This window comes from Aulonocara stuartgranti, assembly GCF_965226115.1.
Source record: "Aulonocara stuartgranti genome assembly, chromosome: 11".
Classification (NCBI taxonomy): Eukaryota; Metazoa; Chordata; class Actinopteri; order Cichliformes; family Cichlidae; genus Aulonocara; species Aulonocara stuartgranti.
The window spans coordinates 3,049,690-3,075,560 of NC_138947.1; the positions used below are offsets into that span (position 1 = coordinate 3,049,690).

General features: G+C 39.8%; 1 protein-coding gene across 3 annotated transcripts; it reads left to right on the forward strand.

Moving 5' to 3' along the window:
- The first annotated feature begins 1,788 nt into the window (after positions 1–1,788).
- Positions 1,789–24,900, forward strand: fli1rs (Fli-1 proto-oncogene, ETS transcription factor-related sequence). Of its 3 annotated transcripts, none has more exons than XM_082553011.1 (10): positions 1,789–1,957; positions 9,713–9,918; positions 11,915–12,084; positions 16,035–16,238; positions 17,456–17,536; positions 22,025–22,093; positions 22,250–22,312; positions 22,987–23,034; positions 23,274–23,360; positions 23,852–24,900. In XM_082553011.1, exons 1-10 carry the CDS (start codon positions 1,940–1,942, stop codon positions 24,373–24,375), a joined length of 1,470 nt encoding a protein of 489 aa, XP_082409137.1. In that variant the 5' UTR covers positions 1,789–1,939; the 3' UTR covers positions 24,376–24,900. The 3 variants fall into 3 exon arrangements, with proteins under 3 accessions (XP_082409137.1, XP_082409139.1, XP_082409138.1); XM_082553012.1 differs by lacking the exon at positions 1,789–1,957 and adding an exon at positions 2,054–2,460; XM_082553013.1 differs by lacking the exon at positions 23,274–23,360.
- Positions 24,901–25,871: the final 971 nt, after the last annotated feature.

The following is a 25,871-nucleotide window of genomic DNA, read 5'->3' on the forward strand; positions in this document are numbered from 1 at the left end:
ATTGGAAAACTTACTCTTCACACCAGGGAGATGTGTCTACATTTTCTGAGCAATATCTTCTCTTTATGGTAGCATGACTTCACTGCAGCTCAGGAGGGAAACAAGACGACCATCTGCTGCACGATGCAAATTGTGGAAGTCTCATCTAAGCTGTGTTCATGTGGGCACCTATGCAGCAATTTCAAAACACTTAAAAAAAAGAGGCCTGTGCCCCAAATCCATCACTCAACACTAACATCTGCCACCAAAATGAGACAAGAGCTTGTTAACATAATGGCCCTTAATCTGCTACAGGTTCATAATATATGTGAAAGGTTAATATCCCATAACTGTCTGTTTGCACTTCAAATGCAATCAGGTGGGAGTCTGACAGGAAGTTTAAAAAACTGCTGCACACTGCAATCCCAAACCAAATGAAATAATTGAAGAGCTCAATCACCTACAACGCCGAGCTACTGCTAGAAATATACTTTTAATGTTAACTTTACTTGTGAAAGAAAAATAGGAGAGAGAAAGGGAGGCTTAGAGACAGTAGAGTCCAAAAATACACTTTTATGACTGGTAGGTGCTTCCCTGTTGGTGAAGTAACGGTGAATTATTTATCTTCTCCACAGGCACAAAAAGGCCAGTTTTACTTTCTGCTTTTTCTAAATGAATCTTTTTCAGTGGGTTTCCTTAAGTGTAAACAGCCAAGGAAAAGCAATTTTTCACATGAGGAGTTTATTAGTTTATTAGTCATGATACACACCTACATCTACTGTGAAATGAAACCAAATGACAACAACAGACACACAATTTCAGGCTGAGCCAGCTGTTTACAACGAGACACGTGCTTTGCTTGATTTTTTTTTTTTTAAGAAAATACATATTTTTAAAAAAGGAACCAGTGCTCGCCAAGTACAACATAACTGCTGTTAATAATAAAACCTTATTTTCAAAATATGAGGATTAATTGATCTCATATGTCCTACTCTCAGGGAATGTTTGATATTTATCACAGGAATAAAGATTAAAAGTTGCAGTTATTTATGGAACTCTGTATGTAGTTTCAGTTATTGTTGGATTTACACCATCGTGGGCGCTGAAACGTGTGGAGTGTAGGGTGTGCAGTGATGAACTTCAGCCTGTCCTATGACTACAGGCTAAAAATGGCCTTCATATGTTCATATAGTCAGGTTGTCTAAATATTCACAAGATCAGTGGAAAAAAAATCAAAACAAAATAATGGCTTCAGTACAACGTGGGACTGAATGAAACATACTCAAACACACAAACAGGAGTTTTATTTCTAGGAGATTTTGTGATTTTCCTTTAATAGCGCTTAAAAACACAAATTTACTAGACTCTATTTCTAATGTTGTGTAGTAAGTTGTTCTAAATCGTGGGCACCTATTACCCAATAAGAATATTTTTGTGATCAAATTACATGCAAATAGTGTGAAGTCTGGCTGTTAACCATTTAAAGCCGCTGGGACTAAAATCACAGAGGCTAGTTGTATTTGACAAATATATATATTCAGTCACATCTCTGCTCTGTCGAGGTGATGCTAAGCCTCGCGCGCTTCAGACAGTGTGTTGATGCTTTGACTTCTTATGAATCTAATAAAGCTTTTTTGTTTTTCCTTCTAAGCAGGACGTGTTGGTTTCATGAGAAGTGACTTTACTGCTTTCAGTGTTGAGAGTGACTTCACTTCCCAATTTAGAGTGTGAAAGAGAGAGAGAGAGAGAGAGAGAGAGAGCGGGTGAGAGAGAGAGGGGGGGGGGGGGGAGAAAAAAACTTGCCATCCGGTTTATGGTCTGTGAGCAAAAATTGTAACTGCAATGGTTTGCGCCATAGAGCCAATGCAGCCGTGCACGATTTGAAGTGAGGTTAGGGGCTAAATTAACTGAAACAATCACAAAACGACTAAATGACAAAGACCGCGAGGCTGCTGCTGCAATGGACTGTTCGATAAAGGTAGGTGTTTGCGCCGTTTTTTTAACGCCCGTGTTGAAGATGACAGGCGGCCACCCACACCGTGAGTCTGCTGAGTGAGAGAGTCAAGGCGGTGATGCGAGCTCCCCACTCTTTCCTTCTTGTACAAAATTTCCTCTTCCTTCCCGTTCGTGGTTGTATGTCGGCTCTATAATAACACAACTAACCACTACATCTTTACACTCAGATAAAAACACTAATTGGTGGCCGGTTATACGCGTAAAAGAGGATTTCCAAACGCACGCCTTTCGACTTTTTTCGTAATTTCGTCGAGCTCTTCCTGCATTATTCACGGACCCACAATTAACGACAAGCATAAGGCAAATTACTGACCACCGATCGCTTTCATAAACGCTTTTGTTTCTTTAACGAAGATGAAGTAGATGAAAGGGATGCTGGACTTTCTCGGTGCGCGTAAGGCAGGTGTCCTCGAAGGCGTCATGGATCGAATTGGAGCAGGAGGATCCATTTCCATCAGATGACTGGTATTTCACATTCCACACTATTACAGCTACAGCTGTTTATCGTCTCCTGAGGACCGTTAATTGTTTCGATGTCTTATCTTCTAAGAGAAGCTGAAATAAAGGCCTCTGTGTCAGAGAGAAAACGAACTTTTTACCGAAATTAGCGCCGACTGTTGCGCAACGAGGGGAAAATGCAATTATTTTAATCCGATTGTGCACTCAAGTGACCCAATTCACGCTCGGTTTCTATTAAATTGCGCCTGTATGCAACACTGGGCCTTTATATGCATGTATATAATTCTGTACTGTGATTTTTGCAGTATGCACGATCACAATTCTTAATTTCGACGCTATTTTAATATTGACATTTTTAATTAGTTCAAAATTAATTACTATAACGAATTCCTTTAAAATTTCATTACGGCTGCAAAACCTTTTTTGCAAGAAAAAGCGTTCCTCGGATGCAGGAAGTCATTATTCGCTGATTTCTCGGGTTGTTTCTAACATGCATTTGTATGTGCAGCTGTTTTTAGGCGCTAAACATGACCGAGATACGTGGTTTCTCGTTATGAAAAGGACAGCAATTAAAGGGCTAGTACAAAAAAGGGGCAAAATGAAGCCATACTAAAAGTAAACCTTAAATTATTATTAACATCCTTTATGACGAGTTTTTTTTTTTAAATTCTTTTTAGTTTGTAGTTTCAGTGTCGGGAGACTCTTTGGGATTCTTTGTTATTTTTATATAATTATCCAGATGCTTATTCTCTTGTACTCTGTAGCTGTCGATTGTGTTTGAGGTTATTTTAAGAATAATTTATAGCAGCAAACGGGAGCACTTGTCAGGTGTCGTTATCTGAACGCAGCAGGCTTCCTGTCTCAAACCTCAGACTTTCCGCACACATTTCCGCTCCCTGGACCAGAAAAAAAAGTCAAAAAGGCAACAAAGGCTCTGAAAGACAGAAACAAAGTGGACAGAGTGAGGCGTTGCGTTGTCGTAGCCGCGCTGCCCGCTCCCTCGCTGACAGGGAGCTGGAGCAGAGAGGCCTGGCCCCGAGTTTGCGGCCTGCAGAGGCCTGCGTGCTGTCAGGATCCGAGCTGTGAAAACCGCACCGTTGTTTGTGCAGCACAAAGCGCAGCTGCTCGAGCCTTTGCAAAATCAGCTCAACTTTTACTTCTCCTTTCTGCCACTTGTTGCTTCAGACATGGCGAGGACAAAGGGCTGTGCCTTTGCACAACGTGATCTCTGGTCTTTTACTGCAGCAGACACCTCATGCGTGGGCTGCACTTAAACACAAATGTAGGTGTTTTTTTTATTATTATTATTATTTAAATTAAACTTAAATAACCCGAAATCAGACTCTTATGTAAGCAGGAGCTCAGTTAAGCTTTAAGACTTTTAGTCTCTATAAATAAAAACACCGAGGGGGGGGAAAGAGGAACTCAGAAATCACCAAAATACAATGTTTCTCATTAAAATACCAGCGTTTGAGATGGATATGTGGAAGTCCTCTTTGCGCTGCACTATTATTTATTCAAATATCAATCCAGGTTATTTGTCAGGCTGCATGCAGCATATTTTACTGAAGGCAAGATAATGCAGGCATCAACATATATCACCCAATCCGCTTCTTCAGCCCAAGATAAGCCTTGAGGGGCGTCATAAACGACTAAATATAAAACAGATTTTAATCATGTAACTGCTTCTTGCAAGTTGTTAACCACATCCTTTGTTCCAGCTTAGGGTTAGTGGCTTACCAACCTTTTTGGCCTTTAACCCCTTCATACAGTGTATTGTTTTATTAAATATTGCGTAGAGGTAGAGTTATGGAACATTTATGCAGTGAGCCAGATAAAAGACATATCTTTAAAATAAAATTGTTACACAAATATTTTCTAGTTGTCTTGCTAACCATTTGGCAACCTGCTGGAAACTACGAATTAAATGAACAACAGTAAATTCATCTAAAAGGGCTACTTTTTGTTTTTAGTGCACCTAGATTCCAAACTGGGGAACTGACAGTTTTCCCTCCCCTTTAAAAAGTAGAACCAATGCCCTTCTACCTCTATGGTTAGGGGATGTGGTGATTTTGTTATGCTGTGTTGCAAGCATGTTTTGGGTCAAATGATCCCCTCAGTGGTAAAGAGCCACTGTAAATCTATATAAAGTTGTTTATGAAATATTTTTCTCCTATTTAAGGATAACACTGCTTATCCAGGGAGTGAGGGTGAAAGGTGAATGGTTTGAAGAGAATGAAAATGATGTGAATCATAATTGTTTCAGAGTAACCAAATCTCAGCCCACCTTAACAGTTTTGTTAGACCGCAGTCTTCCCTAATATTGCCACACAACAAATACAGAAATAATTGGAAAACCGGTGTTTCATCCTTCCACTAAATGCTTCAGACTGCAGAATCATTTCATTTAGGTTAGTCTGGCTCACTAAGACCTTTTATGTTGGTTTCCTTTAATTTGTTACCCGTTTGTAGCATTTTAAGGCTTACACAGGAATTTCTACAATTTTTGTTTGTTTGTTTATAAATCAAATTATTAACCAGGACATATTCATTAGATTGTAGGATACCTAAATGGTAGTTTTTGGTTGCAGCCCTGGTTACAGGTGAACTTTAGCAGTACAAATACATGTAGAATAGTACATGCAGCAGGATATATTTAAGGGGAAATTTCCTTTAAATGAAAAGGTCTTGGCAGTAAAAACTAAGAGTCTTTGAACACCAACATCCTTCGTGTGTGATTCATAACAGACTACTACCTAACGTTATCTGATTCAGGCTCTGTTGCAATGGCCTTCTCGTGTGCTACTGAAAAATGACTTTTGCAGGTAGAGTTATTAAAGTGAGTCTTGGAATATAAGGCATTTGGATTCATGGTTAAATGTGGATAAACTATGAATCTTATACAAATTTATACAAAGATGAATAAAGATCCCCATCTCGACAGGCCTCCTGTGAGCACGCTTTTAGTTGCTGGCTTGGGCAAGACTGCACTGATGCAACCTGCAAAGCTGCTGACAGCCATGTCAAAAGTTTCCATGCAGGACTTCGTGTTTGTGCGCTCACTCAAAGTGGAAAGTGCGTGCTATCAAAGTGAGCAGCAGCGGCGTAAATTTTAGGACATCGAGGCACAAGGCGGCCTCAGTTTCAAGAAGGTCATGTTTTTAAAAGCAGTTTTGTGTCACTGAGCAACAGCCTGAAACGCTCTCAACAGGAAGTCAGTTGTGGCATCGGCGGTCAGGCCGCAGTTTGGTATATTTGTATCAGTGAGCAGAGGAGATGAAGAGAGAGGGAAAGAGCAGAAAGAAACAGATAAAGAAAGAGCGGGAGTGTGCATGAGCTTTTCACTGAGCTCACTGTGCCAAAGAGCAAACGTTTGGATGAGAAACTGCAAGTGACGATAATATCAGCTTGAATTTTGAGCTCTAAATAAAATTAAAAAACTAAACAAAGCAACAAAAAAAGATACAATCTTCAGCTACGGCTCACAACTGCCTACTATCACGCATTCTCGTGAGAATTTGCTGTCAGCAGCGAGTTTTATCCCGCCTTCAGTTGACTGTTTCACTTCTGCACAGAGTAAAGGCCCCGGAGTGTGAGAAGACAAACTGACAACACGAGGACAACAGAAGTAAAAGAAAGCAAAGAGATGGAGAACAAAGCACAACATGCAGTCCTGCTAACCACTTCTCAAACATACAACACACACACAGAGCCCTACATTTACAGCATTACATGCGTCAGACTCTGTTGCTGGTCTTTCATATGCGGAAGTATTCCTGTAAACAAAGTGTGAATAAGGTTTTGGTTCGGCTACATTAAGCGTGACAAGAAAAAAAACTGCAAACTCGAAATAAAAACAATATTAGATGGTAGTTTACAAAAGTGTCAGCGTTCATGTTGCATTATGGGTATTGTAGGCAGTTTTTTTTTAAATGACAGATATTCATCTGAAGTAACCATCTGCATGAATTTTGATCAAACAGCAGCCTGAAGCTGAGAGTCCCAAGTTAAAATCTCCAACTTTACAGCACAAATAAACATGTTTACAGTAGAAAGAAAAAACGCACCCCTGAATCGTATTTGTGTGTTCACAGTGACTATACTTGGCGGAGGGGGTTCTCATCTGTGTAGATTTTTATCACGTGGCATTATGAGGCCATCCTACTTTGTTGGTGACTGTAGTCACTGGCTTCATCTCCAGTAATATGAGTCAGAGAAATAGACCCGGCAGTTGTATATTTGGTGTTGGTGCTTTCTGAAGAATTTTCTAAATCAGTTATCTGATATACTGACACCTGCTTTGTAGCCATTTGTAATATAGGACCATCCAAGAAGTCTGGATGGTCCTATAGTGCAGCTTCTCACCTCATTAGTTAATTAGTTTAGAGGAGGCGAGTATTAGCATTGAATTTGGGCACATTAACACTAGTCAGCAGGTGTCTGTGTTTGTATGTAACACTGCCATCCGTCATCCAAATATGGCCACTTTTGGCTCAAATGTTTCCAACGACTCACATTTTGAAACCTAAATCTGAGGCTTCAACAAAGCAAGGAGTCCACAAACCAGTAGGTGCTGACATCCATCTTTTACATACAGTCTATGATTTTGACAGTAGTGCAGTGTTCAATATTTTTCGTAACAATTGTGTCTTTAAAATCTTGAGCAACTTTTTTGTGTAATCGTGGGTTGGAGTGAAATGAAAACGTAACCTTCTTCTAGAAAAAGGGCGTATCCATTACACAGCAGCAAACGCTCCACGCAGCAGAAGCAGTAGCTGACTTCTGTAGGAGTTTGTCTGCAGCATGAAGGAAATGCCGAATTGTGTGCCATGCATTAAGATGTGGTTCACAGTGCTCAGGCAACAATTGAGCTAAAAACAAACAAACAAACAAAACAACACACACACACGCACAAATGAAAAACAATGTGATGGCGGCACTTCAATCAAGGCTCATACTCTTCTTTCCGTCCACCCCTCTCCTCTCCTGACCACAGGCCTTTAAGGGTTGTTTTCCAGCTTTAAAATGACCCACATTTTTACACTATGCACCCCCTCCTCCACCATTTCCTCTCCCTTGGCCTGTGCCAAAAGGTTCCTGTGCACATGGCGGCCTGGTTTCCTGTAGGCCACTGAAAAAGCACGGCACTGACGTACAAGGCCCAAAGACAATGCTCAGCTCCTCTAAACAAACATGCACTTGCACCCACTTAGATGGCCGTGGTCGCATCACACATGCACGCACTTAATTTGAGCAGCAGACAGAACAACGGGTCCGGTCTCTGGCCTCCTGAGTATGTGGGATGAAAGTGCCATCTTCGAGCGGTTTTGAGGCCACATTTTGGGCGCTGAGCACAGGAAGACGGACTTAAATCTCAATTAGACTCCACCTTGAGCTAACACCCCTCCCCCTCCCTGCAACCCCGATCCTAACGGCAAAATAAAACTGTGGTTAAGGTTACTGATGTTCTTTATGATTAGACAGCCTCCTGGCTGCTTTCACAGTTCATTTCGCTCCTCGTTGTAGTGGTTTCATAACCTCCTGTAGCTTTTTACGTTAAACATGCATTTAAAGTTTTAAACAGTCACAGGGGAATTCTTTATCGTGCAGAGAAGAGTTGAATCCTTCAAACTCAGCCCAGGGCCCAAATCTGGCCTCTTACAAAGGGAATTTCAGCCAGACAGTTGAAGTTCAGGAAAACTGCAATATGTTTGATTGACAGATTTTCATGTGCTTCTGTTTTCAAAAATATGCTCCATTATATCGACATGATTACCTTTTTTTAGGGCTTTCTAAAAATACTTTTTCTTGAAATTTGTCATTCAAGTTCTCGTCTTGAGGCCTTCAAGAAATACATGAAAACACAATCAGGGATTATTTTGCTTTTACAAAATCAAAGGAAAATAATCTGCAATGTTATCAAAATTAACAAATTAAACACTTTTAAACATAAATAAAACAATGACAATCTAGACAACACACCACAACATAAACAAAAAAACAAAAACAAAAAAAGATTTTCAACATTTTAAAGTTGACAGTTTTCCTGGTTTCTTGTGTAATTACTTCCATTCCTGCACAGTTCATCAAAAATAGTTCATCTGACTGAATTCAACCTTCCAACCAGACAGTTATGTTTCAACGCGGATTCGCCTATTTTGTGCCACTTAGCATTTCTTTATCGGATCCTAAAAACCCATCATTTTGTTTTTGGTTTTTTGGGTCAGAATTTTGCACATCTTTTAATTATATAAAGACCAAATCCCATGTTAGCAACTATTTTAAGTGAAGTATCGGTAACAAATCTACAATAATACCCAGGAACCCAGACTCCCAAACTGGGTTTAGAAGCAGTTAATTTATTAAAAAAAATAAAATTAGATCGTTTATTTTACAAAATGGATTGAACCAAATATAATGGTAAATGTCTAAAACACATTCAGAAGCAGTTTATCGGTGTAGCCACTGAGTGCAACTCTAAAAGTGTGTAATGCAGTCGTGAATTTAACTGAGTTTGAATAAAAGTGAACAAAAACAAACTGATTACACGTTTCATCCACAAGAAATCAAATTAAATATTAAAACGAGACTTCACAACGTATTCAGCCCATATTAACTGACATCGGCATTAATTTGTTGCTTTTTGATGTTTGCTGATTCTCAACCATCGAACTTCTGTTGGAAGCCATTTTTCCCTTTGTTGAGCAAGTTTCCAAAAATAGAAATGTGCTTCCTCGCAGCAGGTATCTGATCTGATATATATGTTTCCTCTCTGCCATTGTTGCCCAAAAACTATTAAGAACCCTTGACTGGGGGACTAGTTTGTTTTGACTCAGTCACACATACATCATCCTGTTGCTCACTAACGTGCATTAATCCACTGGCGAAAATAGTCGCCAACAAATTCATTACTTCCTGCTGTTTGAGTAACATTTCGTAAACAATGAAATTAATTCGTATTCAGTGAAGATCACTTAACCTTCTTCTTAAACTCTATATTTGTGACACAGATTTAACACTTCATGGCAGCATGAATTAATATACTTGAAATACGCGATATTATTTCCTGATTCCAAATCCTGGATGTGATTAATTCAATCTGGTTTCATACAAGCAGAAAACATTTTAGCATTAAAGCTTCAATGCTGCTGCTACAATCAGCTCCTGCTCGTTTCGGTGGATAAAAATAAGTGTTTTGAAAAAGCAGTTTCCACAGGTTGTGACCCGGCAGACACTGACCCGCGGTTCTGTTGAACAGGAAGCGCTGTCCGTGGTGAGTGAGGATCAGCCCATATTCGAGCCAACCTACCCCGCAGCCCCGGCCATGCACATGAAGACCGAGATGACGTCGCCCGGCGGGTTCAGCCAGACAAACAAGCAGAGCCCCGAGCCCACTGAGCCGGAGTGGGTGGGGCCAGGAGCACCAAGTGCTGGGAAGAGAGAACAACACGTCAATGGCACCAGGTGAGTCACGGCACGCCGAGGCCACAGGAGAGCGCGGGTTCCCGTATTATCTGACTCGAGTCCACGTTGGTATGTCGGGTTTTCCACATACTAAAAATATTTGTTTATCGTTCACTTCCCAGATTCCCGCCTCTGATTGTGATCACGGCTTTGTTCATTTCCCCCCCACCATCGCTACAAAGCGTGGGCCGGCTGTGATGGAAATTTGGGTCCCTATGTTCAATATTTTAATTTCCTGCATTATTGTGGTCCACCTGAACACGCTGCTCACTTTATACTGCGCTGCGTTTACACTCCGCAGCTACGTAATAAAACATGAAACACACAAAAAACATTAAGCATATACTTTCCAAAACTTTTGGCTTCTGAGATATCAATGTTGTGAGCACCTCACAGATTCATTTGAAAACACAGACGTAAAATACAAATCAGTTGTTTGTTTTTCTGTCCCCGCTTCTTCAGTCAGAAACCGCTAAACTACTCAAACGTAGGCTGTTTATCAGCACCCACCTCCCACTGTGAGACATAAACACTATTAGACTGTTGCCGTTCTATTAATTTCAAATGTGACATCCATCACAGCTGACATTTGAATGAATAAGTACTTCTACTTTTGCTACTTAGACTGAAAAAAGAAAAATCTTGTAGAACTTTTTTAAAGCATTTTTCCACATTTGCGTAAGGCTCTGTGTAGATCTAATAAGATATCCTAACAAGGCTTGAACAGCTTTTTCATTTAGTAAAGTCAGTGTATTTTTTTAAGTCTTTCTTTTCCTATTTGTTGCATGTTAAATCTAATTGACAGGGATTTATGTCCATTTTTAATAGAAATCCTTTAATTCAAATGGACTTTTTTTAAAAGTTAACTTATTGCAGCACAAGTAATCCCTTTGCACTGAAAGCTCAGACTACTCTAAATGCTCAGTTTTACAGATTTCTTTGGCTCAGTATGATGTCAGAAATCATTATTAAGGCACACAAGCTCAGGCTTTAAGCACAGAAGCCACGTCTTCTTTCTGTTCTTACCTTGTGTTTGTGATAGGCACCCAATCACACTGCAATCCCATTAATGGCGAGGTAGCTAACCAAAACTGATTGTTTCAGACCGCATGAAGCAAGTGGCTGCATGAAGCCTGACGTAGTGAGTCATTCTCAACAGGACCAGCAGGTTAACAGTGCTGATATGGAGATAGTTGCCAGTTTAGCAACCAACTTTCACAACTTTGACCATCTAATGTGATGGTAAATATTACCGCTTCAATAAAAGAACTGTATAAATACAGAACGTGCAAAACACTTCGGGTAAAGCTCAAAAGTTTTGCTCCTACCAAAACTACCAGATACAAGTGCCTGTATTGTGTTTACTGGGATTCTATGATCAGCAAGATTTCAGCTGGACTTTGAATTTGAAGTAAAATCCCAAGTCGGTGAAATATTCTGGAACCTCCTTCAACTCTGAAGCTTTTAAACAGAATAAATCAAACAAGAATAACATGAAAAATGACTTCAACAAGTTACATTCACAAATACAAATATGATTTTTAACCTTGACACATTTACATCTGCTTTCTATATTTAAGTGTAGTACACTCTGCTCATACCATTTCTGCACCGTTATTTAAGTAGGGCTTTTAATTCTAGATCAGCGCTACTGAGTGCAAGTATTTTCTAACAACTTCTATTTTTATGCAAAAACTGTCTATGTGGTGAAAACTGGGTTAAATTAGTGATGCACGCCACCTACTCCTGACAGGTCATTTCAGTGGAAATTGTTGCAGAGAAACAGTTTGACTAAATTTACCTCCTGTCATATACAGACTAGCAAAAACTCTGAGAGGAAATGTAGCTGGCTGAAACTGCATCCAGTCTATTGTCACAGATTTTTCTCTCTTCATAATTTGACTGTGGAGAGTAATTGATATATTCCCGAGACATTTAGAAGACTGAAATTGCTCCTCAGATGCTGACTAAAGCCTCTCTTTTCCTTTTGTCGTAGTCGCGAGTCCCCAGTGGATTGCAGCGTCACCAAGCGTTCCAGACACATGAGCAATGAAGGGGCCTCGATGCAGTACCAGGCCTCCTCGTACACGGAGCCCCGCGTCAGCCCCCAGGCCACCACCCCACCCAGCAGTGCCACTGAGGAGAAGAGGGTCATCGTGCCAGCAGGTGAGCTGAGCCACTCACATGAGCTGGCGCTCAGCCGCCATGATGCATCACTGTCCCCATCACGAGACGGTTTCCCAACAGCCGGCACAGCCTGGGCTTGTGCAACATCAGTACTAACTGAATCAGAGACGGGCATGTGCGTGTAATTATTCGTCTCTTAAAAGAGCCCCAAGAGCCCCGGAGCACAACAGATAAACAATAGCAGGTTTCTAGCAGTTGTGGCACAAGGTGACATCAGGCTTTCAAAAAAAGTGTGAAGTCTAAAGTGCAAAATTAATGCTCAGGACTGTGATATTAACAAAAGAGAGAACAAGCAAGAACAGACCTGATGAGCAGGCTTCAACATTTTCAGTTTTAATCAGCTCGCTTCCTTTTTCAGGACTGTAATGAAAATACATAAATAACCAGCAGCTACGTCTGAAAACACAGTATTTAAATATTCTTTGAAATGAATTCTTTTTTAAACTCAAAGCAAACCTAAGAAATCACATAAATATGTGTGCACCACATTAATACATCACAGGAATTTATCTCAAGGGATGCTTTAAATAATTAACTGAGCACTTCTGCCATAGTAGTTCATTTACTCTCACTTTATTTTACTTTTTATTTTAATGCAGAATTGCAACGAAGCAGGTATGTAATACACAGATTTCACTGTAATATACATCAGGAGATCACATGAAGATTATTATAATAGTGTAATGTAACTCAAACAGCTGGTAGTATTAGACTGCAAAGCTCCTATTTGCTGTGCTTTTATAGCAAGAAACTGTGTACAACATGGTTTTTATGGTATATTAATCAGCAGGAACATGCAGGCATATTTCAGCAGCTTTCATACCTGTTAGTAAATCTATATCGCTATAAAGCTAATAATAAATGTTTGTCCAACCAAACATCCAACGATTTAAAATCAACAAGCCACTGCTGCACTGCGGTAAGATTTTGTAAGGCAAAAGAAGTCCAATATCCAGAACTTGAAAGTTGCTTTTTATGATTTATTTATCCAGTTTGGCAAGCAATAAACAAAGATCCATTTTTGCTGCTTCCAGCTGCTTCTCCTGCTCTGGTAAAAAAACCATAGGCCCACCCCAGTGCATGCTGGTCCTATACCAGTCCCTTTACTTGCAGAAAATGGCCCTACTGTTCTTCCTGGCTGACTTAACAAGATAAACAACAAAACAAAGCAAAAAATGAAACAAGTATTGACCTACAAATAAAACTTATAACGAAAAATATAAGTAAACCAACAACAAATTTCAAAATAATAAAAATAACGAATAAAAAGCTCCAACAATAAATAAACAAATATTTACTTCACATTCTTCTACAGCAACAGTATCTATCTTTAAAAAGTACACATTTGAAAGGTATTAAAAAAAATCTGAAATGAATGAGACTGATGTCGTAGCCACCGGCTGCTTTTCACATCTGTTGATCTTCTGAGAGTACAGAACAACACCAGCCCTAATATTTAATACACACAAGGCTGATACTCATCAGACGAATGTGAACATGACAAAACAGGAAGGATGTGTCGCTGCGACTAATTCAGTGTATCGTTTTTATAAGTCGTGGTGTCGATGCAAGTTTGTTTCAGCTGAGCGATGTGAAAAATGCACCGATCTCTCTGTTTGCAGAGGAAAAAAATCGCCCATGCACAAACTGGATTAAACACGCCGATGTGTCATTTCTAGCTGAGTAGTTCAGTTTGCTGTCCCTTTTATCGCTGCTATGAATCACGGGTCCAGTCATCTAAATTCTTCCTCTGTCACAGCTTCCCTGATTTTGTCATCCCCAGAGACTCGTTAAACAGACAGCATGTTTCAGTGCACGTTTCAGCTGGCAGGTGAGGTGGATGATTTTAAAATTAATGTAAAAATCATCCGTGAGTCACCATCACAGAGTTATTCTGCCTTATAATACACGGATGTTGCATCACAGCAACACGTGTTGATCAGAACAATCAGGAGCTAAAGGGCAGGATAACGTCCGCTCAGAGCTGAAGCTGCCGTCCAACATCACAGCCAGTTCACAGCACACAGTCATTGTTTGCTGCTGGAAATGAGCTTCCTGAATCGGACCAGGTATATTTTAACAGATCAACACCAAGCCAAGCTGAAGCTGCCACTGACTTGAGCTTAAAAACATGTTAGGCTCTTAGCACACAGGATACAATTAAAGAGTACAATATTCAGCATTATATAAATGAACAAGAACATGTATTGGATCCCTCAAACAATAACAAAAAAGACAATGAAAATCTAAATGAGCAAAAAGAAATATTCAAGATGAAGTCTATCTCTGTGAGATGCATATTACTACAACACGATTAAAAAAAATACTTTTAAGGCTAGAATGAGTAAAAAAACAGTAGAGTTTAGAGTTTAGGAAATTTCATCATGCGGTGTATATATATCAGAAATATGTTCGTTATTACTTCTGCAGATTATATCAGTAAGGAAGCTGATTAAATATTGACTAATGACATATGGCAAAGGGGTGAGATTAAAAAAATATTTCTATGTCCGAACAAACGTGTAATCAGAGTTTACTCAAAAATGTTTTTGTTTTTTTTAACATGTATTGTATGTAGATTATGAAATATTGGACTCACACCAATGTTTCACCTTTACAATAATAATTTGACCAATAGCAGACCGGTACCATCAATACCAATGTTTCTCTCATTTATTCCCAGTTTGTGTGCAAATCGAATATTAAAATCTTTTTTCATTATTATAAGTTTCAAAGCCTTTCAGCGCTTCATAATAATTTAGAACACACAGCTGATGGGCCATTTTCAGTCCCACCAGCTGCCACTACAACACTAATGCATGTCAAAAATGTAAAACACTCCCACGTACATGAAATATGCTTAATGAACGTAAATATAGACGGCTTTGTCAAAGCCACTGTAATATTTCTAAAAAGCTGTTTTCAGCTCAGTATTATGGTCATTATTTACTCCCTGAATATTGAGCCCTTCAGGGAAATCAAGAGCGCAGATGGAGAAGCAGTTGAACAGTCAGAAGAAAAAAACAAAAAGAGAAAACACATGGCTGAAACCAAAGAACAGCTTATTTTAAATGTAATTTTCCTAATTATGCACGTACATATAACAGAAGTGTTGTCATAAATTTTAAGATGACTATTGATTTATTAAAAGAAAAAAGAAAAACAATCCCGGCCTCAAATTTCAGTTGACTTCACAGCCCTTTAAAGATCACCAGATACCCTCTGAATGGCTCCACTGGATGAACTTTTATGACTATAAATATAAGCAGGACCCATTTAAACGTGTTCTCTGGTTAGGGGTGTGTTATCTGTTTTGACAGTGTGGTTATTCCCACCCTACCACCTATTTTACAATCACTATCAGAATCACTAAGAAGTATCCGGTGTTAATCAGCACTTTCATGACCTCCAAAACAAACAGGTCGTATTTAGCTGTGTGCTGAGTGCTCTTTAGACCGTTGACTCTTTCATCCCCCCCAATGTGATGGTGTGAAGGATTACAGGCGAGCACTGCTGGTATTTAAAGATTCCTTCCTGACATTTTAGAAAACGTAATTTTCCTGACATCATAAAGGTAAAACTTCAATTTTGTAAAAATTAACATCTTAATAATCTTCACATCCAGGCTGCAGTGCTGAGTTAAAGAAAATCCAGGTTTTAAACTCGTGTGAAAGTCTTCACATCAAAGCTGAAATTACTGCTTGAGCTAACCACTCCTGGAAGTGTTTTCACAGGAAATCAGTGACCAGATTAATCAGAGTAATTTATGGTAATTCCCCAGTAAGTAGCTTCTACAATTTCCTGTTTGAAAGTTTCTGATACACAAAAAGCAGAACAGCCTCACAAAGGATGTTCAACTCTTCAAAAAAATGCCAAACATGAGTGAAAGTCTGTGTAATAAATGACTAAGCGCCTCTCTTCAATTCCAGATCCTGAGGTGTGGACGCAGGACCACGTGCGCCAGTGGCTGGACTGGGCCATCAAGGAGTACGTCCTGGAGCAGGTGGATGTCATGCTTTTCCAAGCGCTTGATGGGAAAGCCCTGTGCAAGATGACCAAAGACGACATGATGCGGCTCACGTCGGCCTACAATGCAGACATCCTGCTCTCGCACCTCAATTACCTCCGGCAGAGTAAGGCTGGCTTCATGTGTGAGATCTTGCTCTGCAGCTGATAACATTGTTCACGTCTCGCAGATTTCAAAGGTTTTCAAGTGGCAAAAATGCATCGAACACGAGGATCTAACAGTTCCCCGACGCAGCTGCTTTAGTCTCGCTTCAGTCTCACTGAAGCATTTCCATTTTTGTCCATGTAATGAAGATCTTCTGAAATTAAACACTCGGAAAAGAATTGCAGCAAAAACCATTTTTGAAAGTGTGCATTTGGATTTTTTAAATATTTTTCCTGAGGTTTGTTATCTCAGAATTGGATTTACTGATAAATAAACTCCACCCAGGTATCAGTGCAGTTAAGAGAAACGCAGATTCATTGGGGGCAAATAAAGAGTTCATGATGTTTTTTGTTTTGAGGAACATGATGTCACTTCAGGCTCTCGTTTGTTGTTCTGTTAACCAAATTTGTGGTCTTCACTGAGCGTTGTGGCCACTGTTCCTCTTTGCAAAAGCAGGTTTCCTGTGTTTCGCATAACACACGTACGTCACCATGAGTTTGGATCCGTACTACATTACATAATTTACCAAGTGTTTGTGACTGAAGCAGCAGCAGTTTGACGAGTGCAAATCACTGCAGTCATCGTGTCTGAGCTGGTTCGACAAGAGGTGGACAAATGAACAGCAGCATCCAGTGTTGCACTGAGGGTGGGCTGTGAGGAAGACAATGTGGGTGCTTAGTAGCCTTGAGGTTAGGGAAGCAGACATTTTGAATTAACAAAAATCAAAGTAAAGGTTGCAGGAAAAGGTTTGAGGTTTTAAATGTTCGAAAGCCGATTTAAAAAAGATTAAAAAGTAGTGAAACAAAAACAGCCGTGGCGATTAATTTACTGCAGAAAATGATGCAGTGTTTGTAAAAGTATTTCTTTCAGTATCACAGGAAATGGTCCTCTCAGATCCTTCCAGAACTTTTCTGGTGAATTGGCACCTCAGTCTTTGATAGATCCTCATTTTTTTAAATAAAGCCTGAGTTTTCACCTTCAAGTTATCCTACTGGTTCACGAGGCATTCACAGTCCATTCTTTTCAACTGGCTGGACAAAAAAGTCGAGTCTGTTGAAGCAACAGGAAAAACAAAGCACCCCCACCCCACAGTTATGTTATGCTTCTGACACACAGGACAGACACTACTCTAGAATATAACATTGATTTTTATTTCATTCTTGAATCTTTTTTCCCCAGGTAGTCCAACGTTCTCCTACCCAACAACTCCCACCAACAACACACCACCACAACAACAGCCGCCCAGACAGGTGAAAACAGGTGAGATCAACCTCTGGCACATTTCACCCATTTTCAGGACAACACATTCTCCTAATCAGCTTCTTTGTGTGATGAGGTCCCAAATATTTTAAATACCTAACATGAGGGATTTTGTGTTGTTGCTTAGTGAAAAATCATAATTAGCAACACTAACATCAAAGTTGTTCAGTTATCCACCGATTCCACATATACTAAAAGGTGCCCTTCACCTCAGAATTGAATATAAATATATATATTTTAATGTATTCATTTTGCTTTCGACTGTCTGCATCCATCACCCAAAAGTTGTGCACAGCTAGCTAACTTCAGTTCAGTTCAAAGAGGCAGTGTTGGTAATATTTACCTTCCGTCACGAGCACGAGGCCTAGTGTCAGATACACACTTCCTTCTGCACTGCGATACAGTTAGCGGGTGTAGTTTGATAGAAACAAATAGTTCCTACATGAAACCACTCACAACAAGGTTTGTGGAGGTTTTCAGTAACCTGGTCACGATTTCTGGTAAGACACACGGCTGCTTAGGTTCTCAGATGTATTTTTTGTTTTTGCCGCTTTCAGCACCACAAAGTTACTGTGAATTAGTTGCATTACGTACAAGGAAAGGACGACATTTCTTGGGGTCATGCAAGGTTCATTTTGGGGTGAACTGTAATTAAACTCAGTTATACCGTCATCGTCCAGATGAAGCTGATTAGCCGACTTGTGTTAAATTAATAAATAAATTCTAATTTGAGGTTTCAGTTTACTGGGACTGTTATTTACCAAGTGTTGCATTAAAACCAAATCTGAAGGGAGGTGCATTTTTATTTTATGCATTGTTTCTATAAAAGTACATTTCCATTTAATACAGGATGTTAGGGTTCTGAAAAATAGAACAGTTCATAATATTGTGGTCATTCTTCAAAATGAGGTCGCGATAACAACTGTGCAGGACTGAAATGTATAAAACGCTTGGCTGTTAGACTGTCACGAGTCACTGCACTTTCTGCAGCAAAACCATCACAATCATCAGAACTGATACTGAAATGATAAAAACAAACCAGTTTTTAATTAAAATGCAGTGGATGTTTACTCGAGTATTGTAGTTAAAGTAAATTATGGGCACCTCAAAATAATTTGATTTTAGGGTATTTTTATGTGTTTAGTCTTAAATTTCAGAGGGAAACAATACGTTCCTTTCTCCTGCACTGCATTTTTCTAGCGGGCACGCTCTGTTTTGCGTAACTATTTTTAAATCCCGGTAGCTCTGCAACCACGTCAGCTAGCACAATTTTTTTTTTTTTTTTTTTTTGCATATGAAACTGGAGGAGTTGTACTTACATCTTATGCCATCAGCTTGTCCTCGGTCACAGTTTCCTTCCACATATAGCTTTGCAAAAACTGCATAAAAGCACTTGCAGCAACAAAAACATAATATTCCAGAAACAGGCTTTGCCGATCCGATCAGCTGTTCGTAACACTTCCTAAATTGGAATAGATGTCAGCGCAAACTTTTGCATGTCCGCCATGAACTGCCCGAAACAGGAAGTGACGTCATTTTCGCGGAAATGTAGTTTTTTTTACCATCAGGGCCTCATGAGCCTATACTGGTGTTTTTAAAAGTTATCTTTGACTTTCTAACTTTCTGTGTCGTTTCTGGGATGCTTAGAAGTCATATTGCACTGCTGGAAATAGTTTATTTTGATGCATATGCAGCTTTTTTGCTAATTTGCAGTATAATATTTATTTTCGTTTTTCCTGCAATATATAAAAATTGGTGTATTTCAGAAATAAAACTATGAAGACACTCAAAATAAATTTCCTGTGGTGGGAAACTATTTTGTGCAACTTTTTTTCTATTTACAGTTTTGAGGGATAAGCCTCTTAAATTTCTCTAACTAGAAATATATGTTAAAAAACAAAAACCATTTAATTTTTTTGTAGTTTATTGCACTTTTTTGCAATTTATGTAATTACTATGCACTTAATGCAGACATATTATTAAGATTTGGGCTATAATGGTTGCATTGATGTATAGCAACTTGAAATGCTCCCAAAAATGGCACTACAACATGTAAAAATATAATATAAGCTCTGGCGGGCTTGGTTCTATGGTAGGTCTTAAAGGGTTAAAGGTTGCTGATCACACAAACATAAAAACACACACACACACACACACACACAAAACAAACAGCTACAGTAAATGAAACCATTGTGAGACGTCAGGATTTCCAACCTTTTCTTGTTTCAGGTTTATGTGAACAGCAGTCTTTCCTCTAAACCTCACTGCAGACTCTTATTTAGATCATGTCCTGAACTCTGAGGTTACATTTTCTAATAATACAAACAGCATAACTGTCTTTCATTTCTTTCATGCTTACTACCAAACTACTTACCTAAAAGATTTATAATTAAAAAAAAATTAGAGTAGTTCAAACTAGGCTTTCTACCATGACCAGTAAACTGTACTTGGTGTACTCTGTAACTGTTGAGCATGAGCACTATTATGGACAGCCTCTCCGTTGCTACTTTAAGCATTCATAGCAGATACTGTGGTATGATTTTATTTGGAGCATTGGAGGATTCAAAATTAACCCACTGGGCTTTTTTTGTTTCATACTTTAATTGCTGTACTATATTCAAGTAGCTTAGTATGATCACTATTCAAAATAATCTATATGCATCTATATCCGCCCCCTTAATCCCCCATCTGAAAGAAGACATTGTAGCAGTTTCTCCTTTAAGACAACTTATGATTGGCTGCTGCTCATAAACAGTATCTGAGCTGGGTGGGGCTTTGTATTCACGGGTAGAGATGTCTGATACCATACAGAACCAAGAGTTAAATTAAAAATATATATTTTAGATGTGTCCTTGATCCAACACAGCTGATTTAAATGGCTAAATTTCCTCCTCAACATGTCTTGAAGTTCTCCAGAGGCCTGGTAATGAACTAATCATCTGATCCAGGTGTGTTGACTCAGGGCGATGTCTAAAACCTGCAGGACACCGGCCCTTGAGGCCTGAAGTTCCCCACCCCTGGATTACATGATGGTGGGGCAATGTCTTAGAGATGTTTCACACCTTGGCCCCGGTGACAGTAACTTTTTTTCTACACCTTGGCTCATGTGACAACAAATGATTAATAACTGATCAGTGACCCAGAGGTGAAACATCTTCACAAACATTTGAGATGGCTTCCTGTACAGCTTGTGTAGGAGGGAGTAGCTTGTAATAAGTACTGATGTGTCTCAGCATTGATAAAGTGTTTCTGTAAGAGGTGGATCAGGACACATTAGCATCTACACTCAGTTACTGGACATTCAACTTGTAGTACTCACTGCACAACTGTGCAGTAGTTCATGTTTGCCACAGTTTGCTATTAGTCATAATCTGTGTTTCAGGTTGCTTGATGCAACTGGTGATTTTTTCCATTTTTTCATTTCCATCACCCACAGCCCCTCTCTGTGGGGGCCGGGTTCTGGTGGGGGTCTCTTCCTTTGACTTGTGTCGCCTACGATCATCTGATTATTGAGGTTCTCGCCTTGAGTTCAGAGTTATTATAGTTTTGTGTTGTTTCATCAATTTCCATTTCATTTGACTACAAAGCCTTGAGGTGACTGTTGTTGTGATTTGGGACTATATAAATAAAACTGAAATGAACTGAACAGACTTAAGTTTAGCTTGAAGAGGAGGTTTGCTCATTTTAGTTTGAGTTTTTATTATTATTGTGTGGGGGGCATATGTCAGGGTCAGCACAGGTCTTACAATAAAAACACAGTTGACTTACATTTTGTAGACATCCAAGACAAACTGTGATTACATTTGACTTAAGTACGAAGTAATAAAACGTCCTCTATATTTTTGTTTCATTCGTTAGTTTTCCAAGTTCACAAAATTGTTTCAGTTGTATTTTCCAAGTCTATTTTTTTGTTGAGTAAAATATTTTGGGGGGGGTTTTACATCTAGTTTTAGAGTTTAGTTTTAGTTAACTAAAATTAACCTTGCTTGAGAGAACCATTGTTGTGAATTGGTGCCATATTACCCAAACCCTGAATGAAATCAAAGCTTATGAGCGCAGGGTTTTAACAGAGGCCTGAACTACCAGAACATTTAAGGATTTAAAAATGATGTGCCGAGTTTCAGAACCATGTTGCCCAGTGCCAAAGTCTGAAAGGCTCCTTGGCACAACATTGGACTCGTTGGTTTTGGGGCCAAACTCAACAGCCAGTTTCAAACAGGAAACAGCTGCACCGACAAAGGAAATGGGGGGTATGGCTTCGGCTCCTGGGACAAAATTCACAATCTTGTGGCAACAAGGGTGGTCTGAACAAAAGAATGCTCTCCCAAGAAACTACGGGTCATCTCAAGACCTCCAAAGCCTTATCATTGTGGTCTCGGTTTACTAAACTTCCTTCCTACTATAGCTCACTCGTCTTAATGTCCACTTCAAAGATTTTAATGCTCGTCAGTGTCTGGTCTCATCCTCATTGTGTTTGTGTTCATACAGAGAACAGTTTTGATGAAATCAGCCGCAGGAACAGCTGGCCGACAAACACCATGACTACAGTGCCTAAAGGTATGAAAAAAAAAGACGATATGAAACCGATAATGAGGATGAACTTTTTCATGCAAGAACACCCAATGGATTTTGCATTTTCTCTGGCTTTAACACAGCAGAAAAATCAAACAATTTCACACATTATACACAAGTTTTATTTTTTTTTTTTTTTAGGTTCTTCAATGGAGCACCAGCACAGTACACGAGTTACAGAGCCTGCTCCAAGGATTGGGCAAGGTACGAAGACCACGTGTATGTTTAGGCAGATCCTGGTTTACTGCTAACATTTTCTTCTTCTTTTTTGGCTCTAACTCATTGCACCCCTCACTGTAGGAAGTATGGGAAAATGAGGAGTCACACAAAATGATATGCAAATGACATCGGTGCCTTTTTAAATGTTTGTTTTCAGTCTATCGAGTCAACGAGCTTCATCTAACAATTATTTCCTTCTTAGTTAACTCACCACAAGCACAATATGGGACAATGCTGTTAGTTTTAATTAAACTGATGCACAAACCTAAACTTTGATTGTAAAGAAAGACAAAGCTTGTGGCCTGAAAGGTCACAGGATCACCAAAGAAATTGCTGAAACACAAATCTGACTGCAATCATTTAACAGTTGGAGACGATCAGATATTGGTTGTGGCTAAAGTGGTGAACTGATCACACATCCCTTAGGCATTATATTAGTTTGACAGGTTTCATTGTGCTCACGTTAGAACATTTGAACTAACCTCCTCAAAAGACCACATTCAAAGCTCTGATTGGTCGAGCGTTTCTTCAATCTCAGCTTGAATTATGCTTATGTGTGCAAGAAAATGTGTTTTAACTCATTTCAGGGCATTTAAATCTTGGAGCATTAATATTAAAGTGACAATGTGTAAAAGTAATATTCCTTTTCTTCTTTACAGACCCATACCAGACATTAGGACCCATTAGCAGTCGGCTAGCCAACCCAGGTAAGAATCTGAACCATCATCAAGATAAATAGACAAGGACGATACAAATGAGGCCTTTACACTGTCTGCTTTGGCATCATGAGAAGCAAGCAAGCAAGCAAGGGCTGGCACACATGCACTTACTTTCCAAAGTGGAGTAAACACCAAGCAACAGCTGTTGTGTCATCACGCTTTACGCTATGACAAAATCCGGCTTCCCTCTCACCAGAATGACTGTTTGCCCTGCTGTTTCCTCACAGAAGGCCAAGCCCTCAACTCATCCAAGAACCGAACAGGCAAACAAAGTGCATACAAGCTCCCTGACCCCAGCGCTCACAGGCCTGTGGGTAGGTTTCTGCCCTGATGTCTATCACTTCAACCAAGCCACACAGTGAAAAGGTCACATTTGCTGAGAAAACAAATAAAGCATATTCTGACTTTTGTTTGGAACTCGTTACACTCAGAAAACCTGACGAGCTATCCAAAAGCAAATGGATCCATGATGAGGCATTTAATCCTATGAGGCTGAAGTAGCCAAGTTACCCTAACTCTGTATTCATTCATTCACTTATCCTGGAAACTAAAAGTGTTTTGACTTTTTTCCTGTCAACACTTGAGAGAACTCATTTAGAAATTGGGGGGGGGGAAAAAACTTTATCTTTACACAAATTTAAATGCTAATTTTAAAGCCGACCTGTTTACATTTTTAAATACTGATGATTGTATTCCTTGAAAATAAATAAATATAGGCACAAACCGTTTCCTTTCTTGTTTTGAGCATGCAGTCACTGTTAAATCAGAACTCAGTGCCTTAACTCTCCTGCGTTTATCCTCCCAGGCTCAGGGCAGATCCAGCTGTGGCAGTTCCTTCTGGAGCTTCTGTCTGACAGCAACAATGCCAGCATCATTACCTGGGAGGGTACCAACGGTGAGTTCAAGATGACCGACCCGGACGAAGTGGCCAAACGCTGGGGTGAGCGCAAGAGCAAGCCAAACATGAACTACGACAAGCTGAGCCGCGCCCTGCGCTACTACTACGACAAGAACATCATGACTAAGGTGCACGGCAAGCGCTACGCCTACAAATTTGACTTCCAAGGCATCTCGCAGGCACACCAGAACCACTCAGGAGATGGTGGGATTGTTAAGTACCAGAATGAGATGTCTTATGTCCAGACCTACCACAGCCACCAGCCCAAAATGAACTTCATGGGTGGCCATCCTGCACCTATGCCCGTCTCCCCTGGAAACTTTTTCGGCCCACCGTCACCATACTGGAACTCACCCAACAGCCCCATCTATCCTGGGTCAGCCATGACCAGACATCCTGCCACTCACTCCCACCTGAGCTCGTACTACTGAGCATGATGCCAACTGAACAGAAAAACAAACAAAACAGGAGAGGAACCCAAGTGCACCAAAGCACGCTCCGTCTCACCTGCCACCGAGCTGAACTCTGTTGAAAGAAGGCGAAATGACGCCATCATTCAAATTTTAAAGGCATTATTAAGTTGTCTTTGTTACGTTCCGTCTCAAAAACAAAAAAAACAAAAAAAAACAAAAAAACCACGGACAAACATGAGGGTATATTAACCCTGGTATTGTATGCTTCCAGGAGTTTTATAAATAAACTCATAATATACTATATTAATGGTTATTCAGTTATGAATTTTTTCACACATCTGTAAAATACTTTGTTTGATATTGACTGTTGTAAAGACAGACGTCATAGTAGCATAACAGATCTGCAACTGTTCTTTTCACTTCACAGGTCAAAACAGTTATCCCTGACTTTTTGTAAAAGGGAAATTGTACAGAATTAACATGTAGCAATAAAACAAATGCTTGATGTAAAGCTAATAAATAACGCCTGTATGAGGAAAAAAAGATCTGATTTTATGTTTACAGTTAAAAACAAAAACAGCAACAACAACAACAACCACCACCACCCAATCCACTCGGAGGAAAGTTGACCAAAGAAGGTCCCATACTGCAGCCCACAAAACCCAAACCATCTGTCATCAGAGACCCCAGGACATCCTCAAAGATCCCACACGCCTTACAGCAGCACAAGACACCTTAGATGGTCCTATATTAAATTATAGCACAGCAAATCTTTTAATTCATAATAAACAAGCTAACAAGAAGCTGGATGCAGATTTGCCATTTACAAAAGATGGATGTAGCCTTTGGGTCTGAGATGTTCAGTCAGTGTAGAAGTGCTTTAAACTCCTCGGGATCTAAACAGAAGACCAACTGTATACAAGACTCGGGGAAAACTATAACATCCATTCATCCACCCACTCTATCACCCTGTAAGAGGGGCCCATCCCAACTGTCACAGGGTGAGAGAAGTGGGGCACACACAAGACGGGTGGTCATTCAATCACACCTTCAACCAATTTAGGATGGCTATGCCTTTGCTTGTTTTTGTACCGTGGGAGGATCTCTGCATGACCATGAAGAACCATGTAGACACAAGAAGAACATGCAAACACAGAAGGGCGCAGCTGGCTGCTCGATTCAAACCAACAAGCTTCTTGATGCGAGGCGACAGCGCTGACCACTGCACCACTCTGCCCCACAAGTTCTCGCCGTGCCGTCTTATGCACGACAACATGGTGAAAAATAACACTTCACTACCAGCGCCTGAATTTTTACAGAAATAGAAATGATGACAAAATGCTCATTGAATTGAAATTAGTTGCATTCATATCTTCTCTTACTGTTGGAGAGATGATCCAGTGTGAGTCCTGCATTTCTTTCTCTCTGTGATTGAAGTCCAAATAATTATTGATAGTACAGAAATGTCTAAACTGAGTCACTGCACATTAAATTCACACTGACATGCTTTGACC

Coding starts and splice junctions, on each gene's coding strand:
- fli1rs (XM_082553011.1), top strand. Junction 23,035..23,273: donor CAGTCGGCTAGCCAACCCAG/GTAAGAATCTGA, acceptor GTTTCCTCACAG/AAGGCCAAGCCCTCAACTCA. Junction 23,361..23,851: donor CAGCGCTCACAGGCCTGTGG/GTAGGTTTCTGC, acceptor TTATCCTCCCAG/GCTCAGGGCAGATCCAGCTG.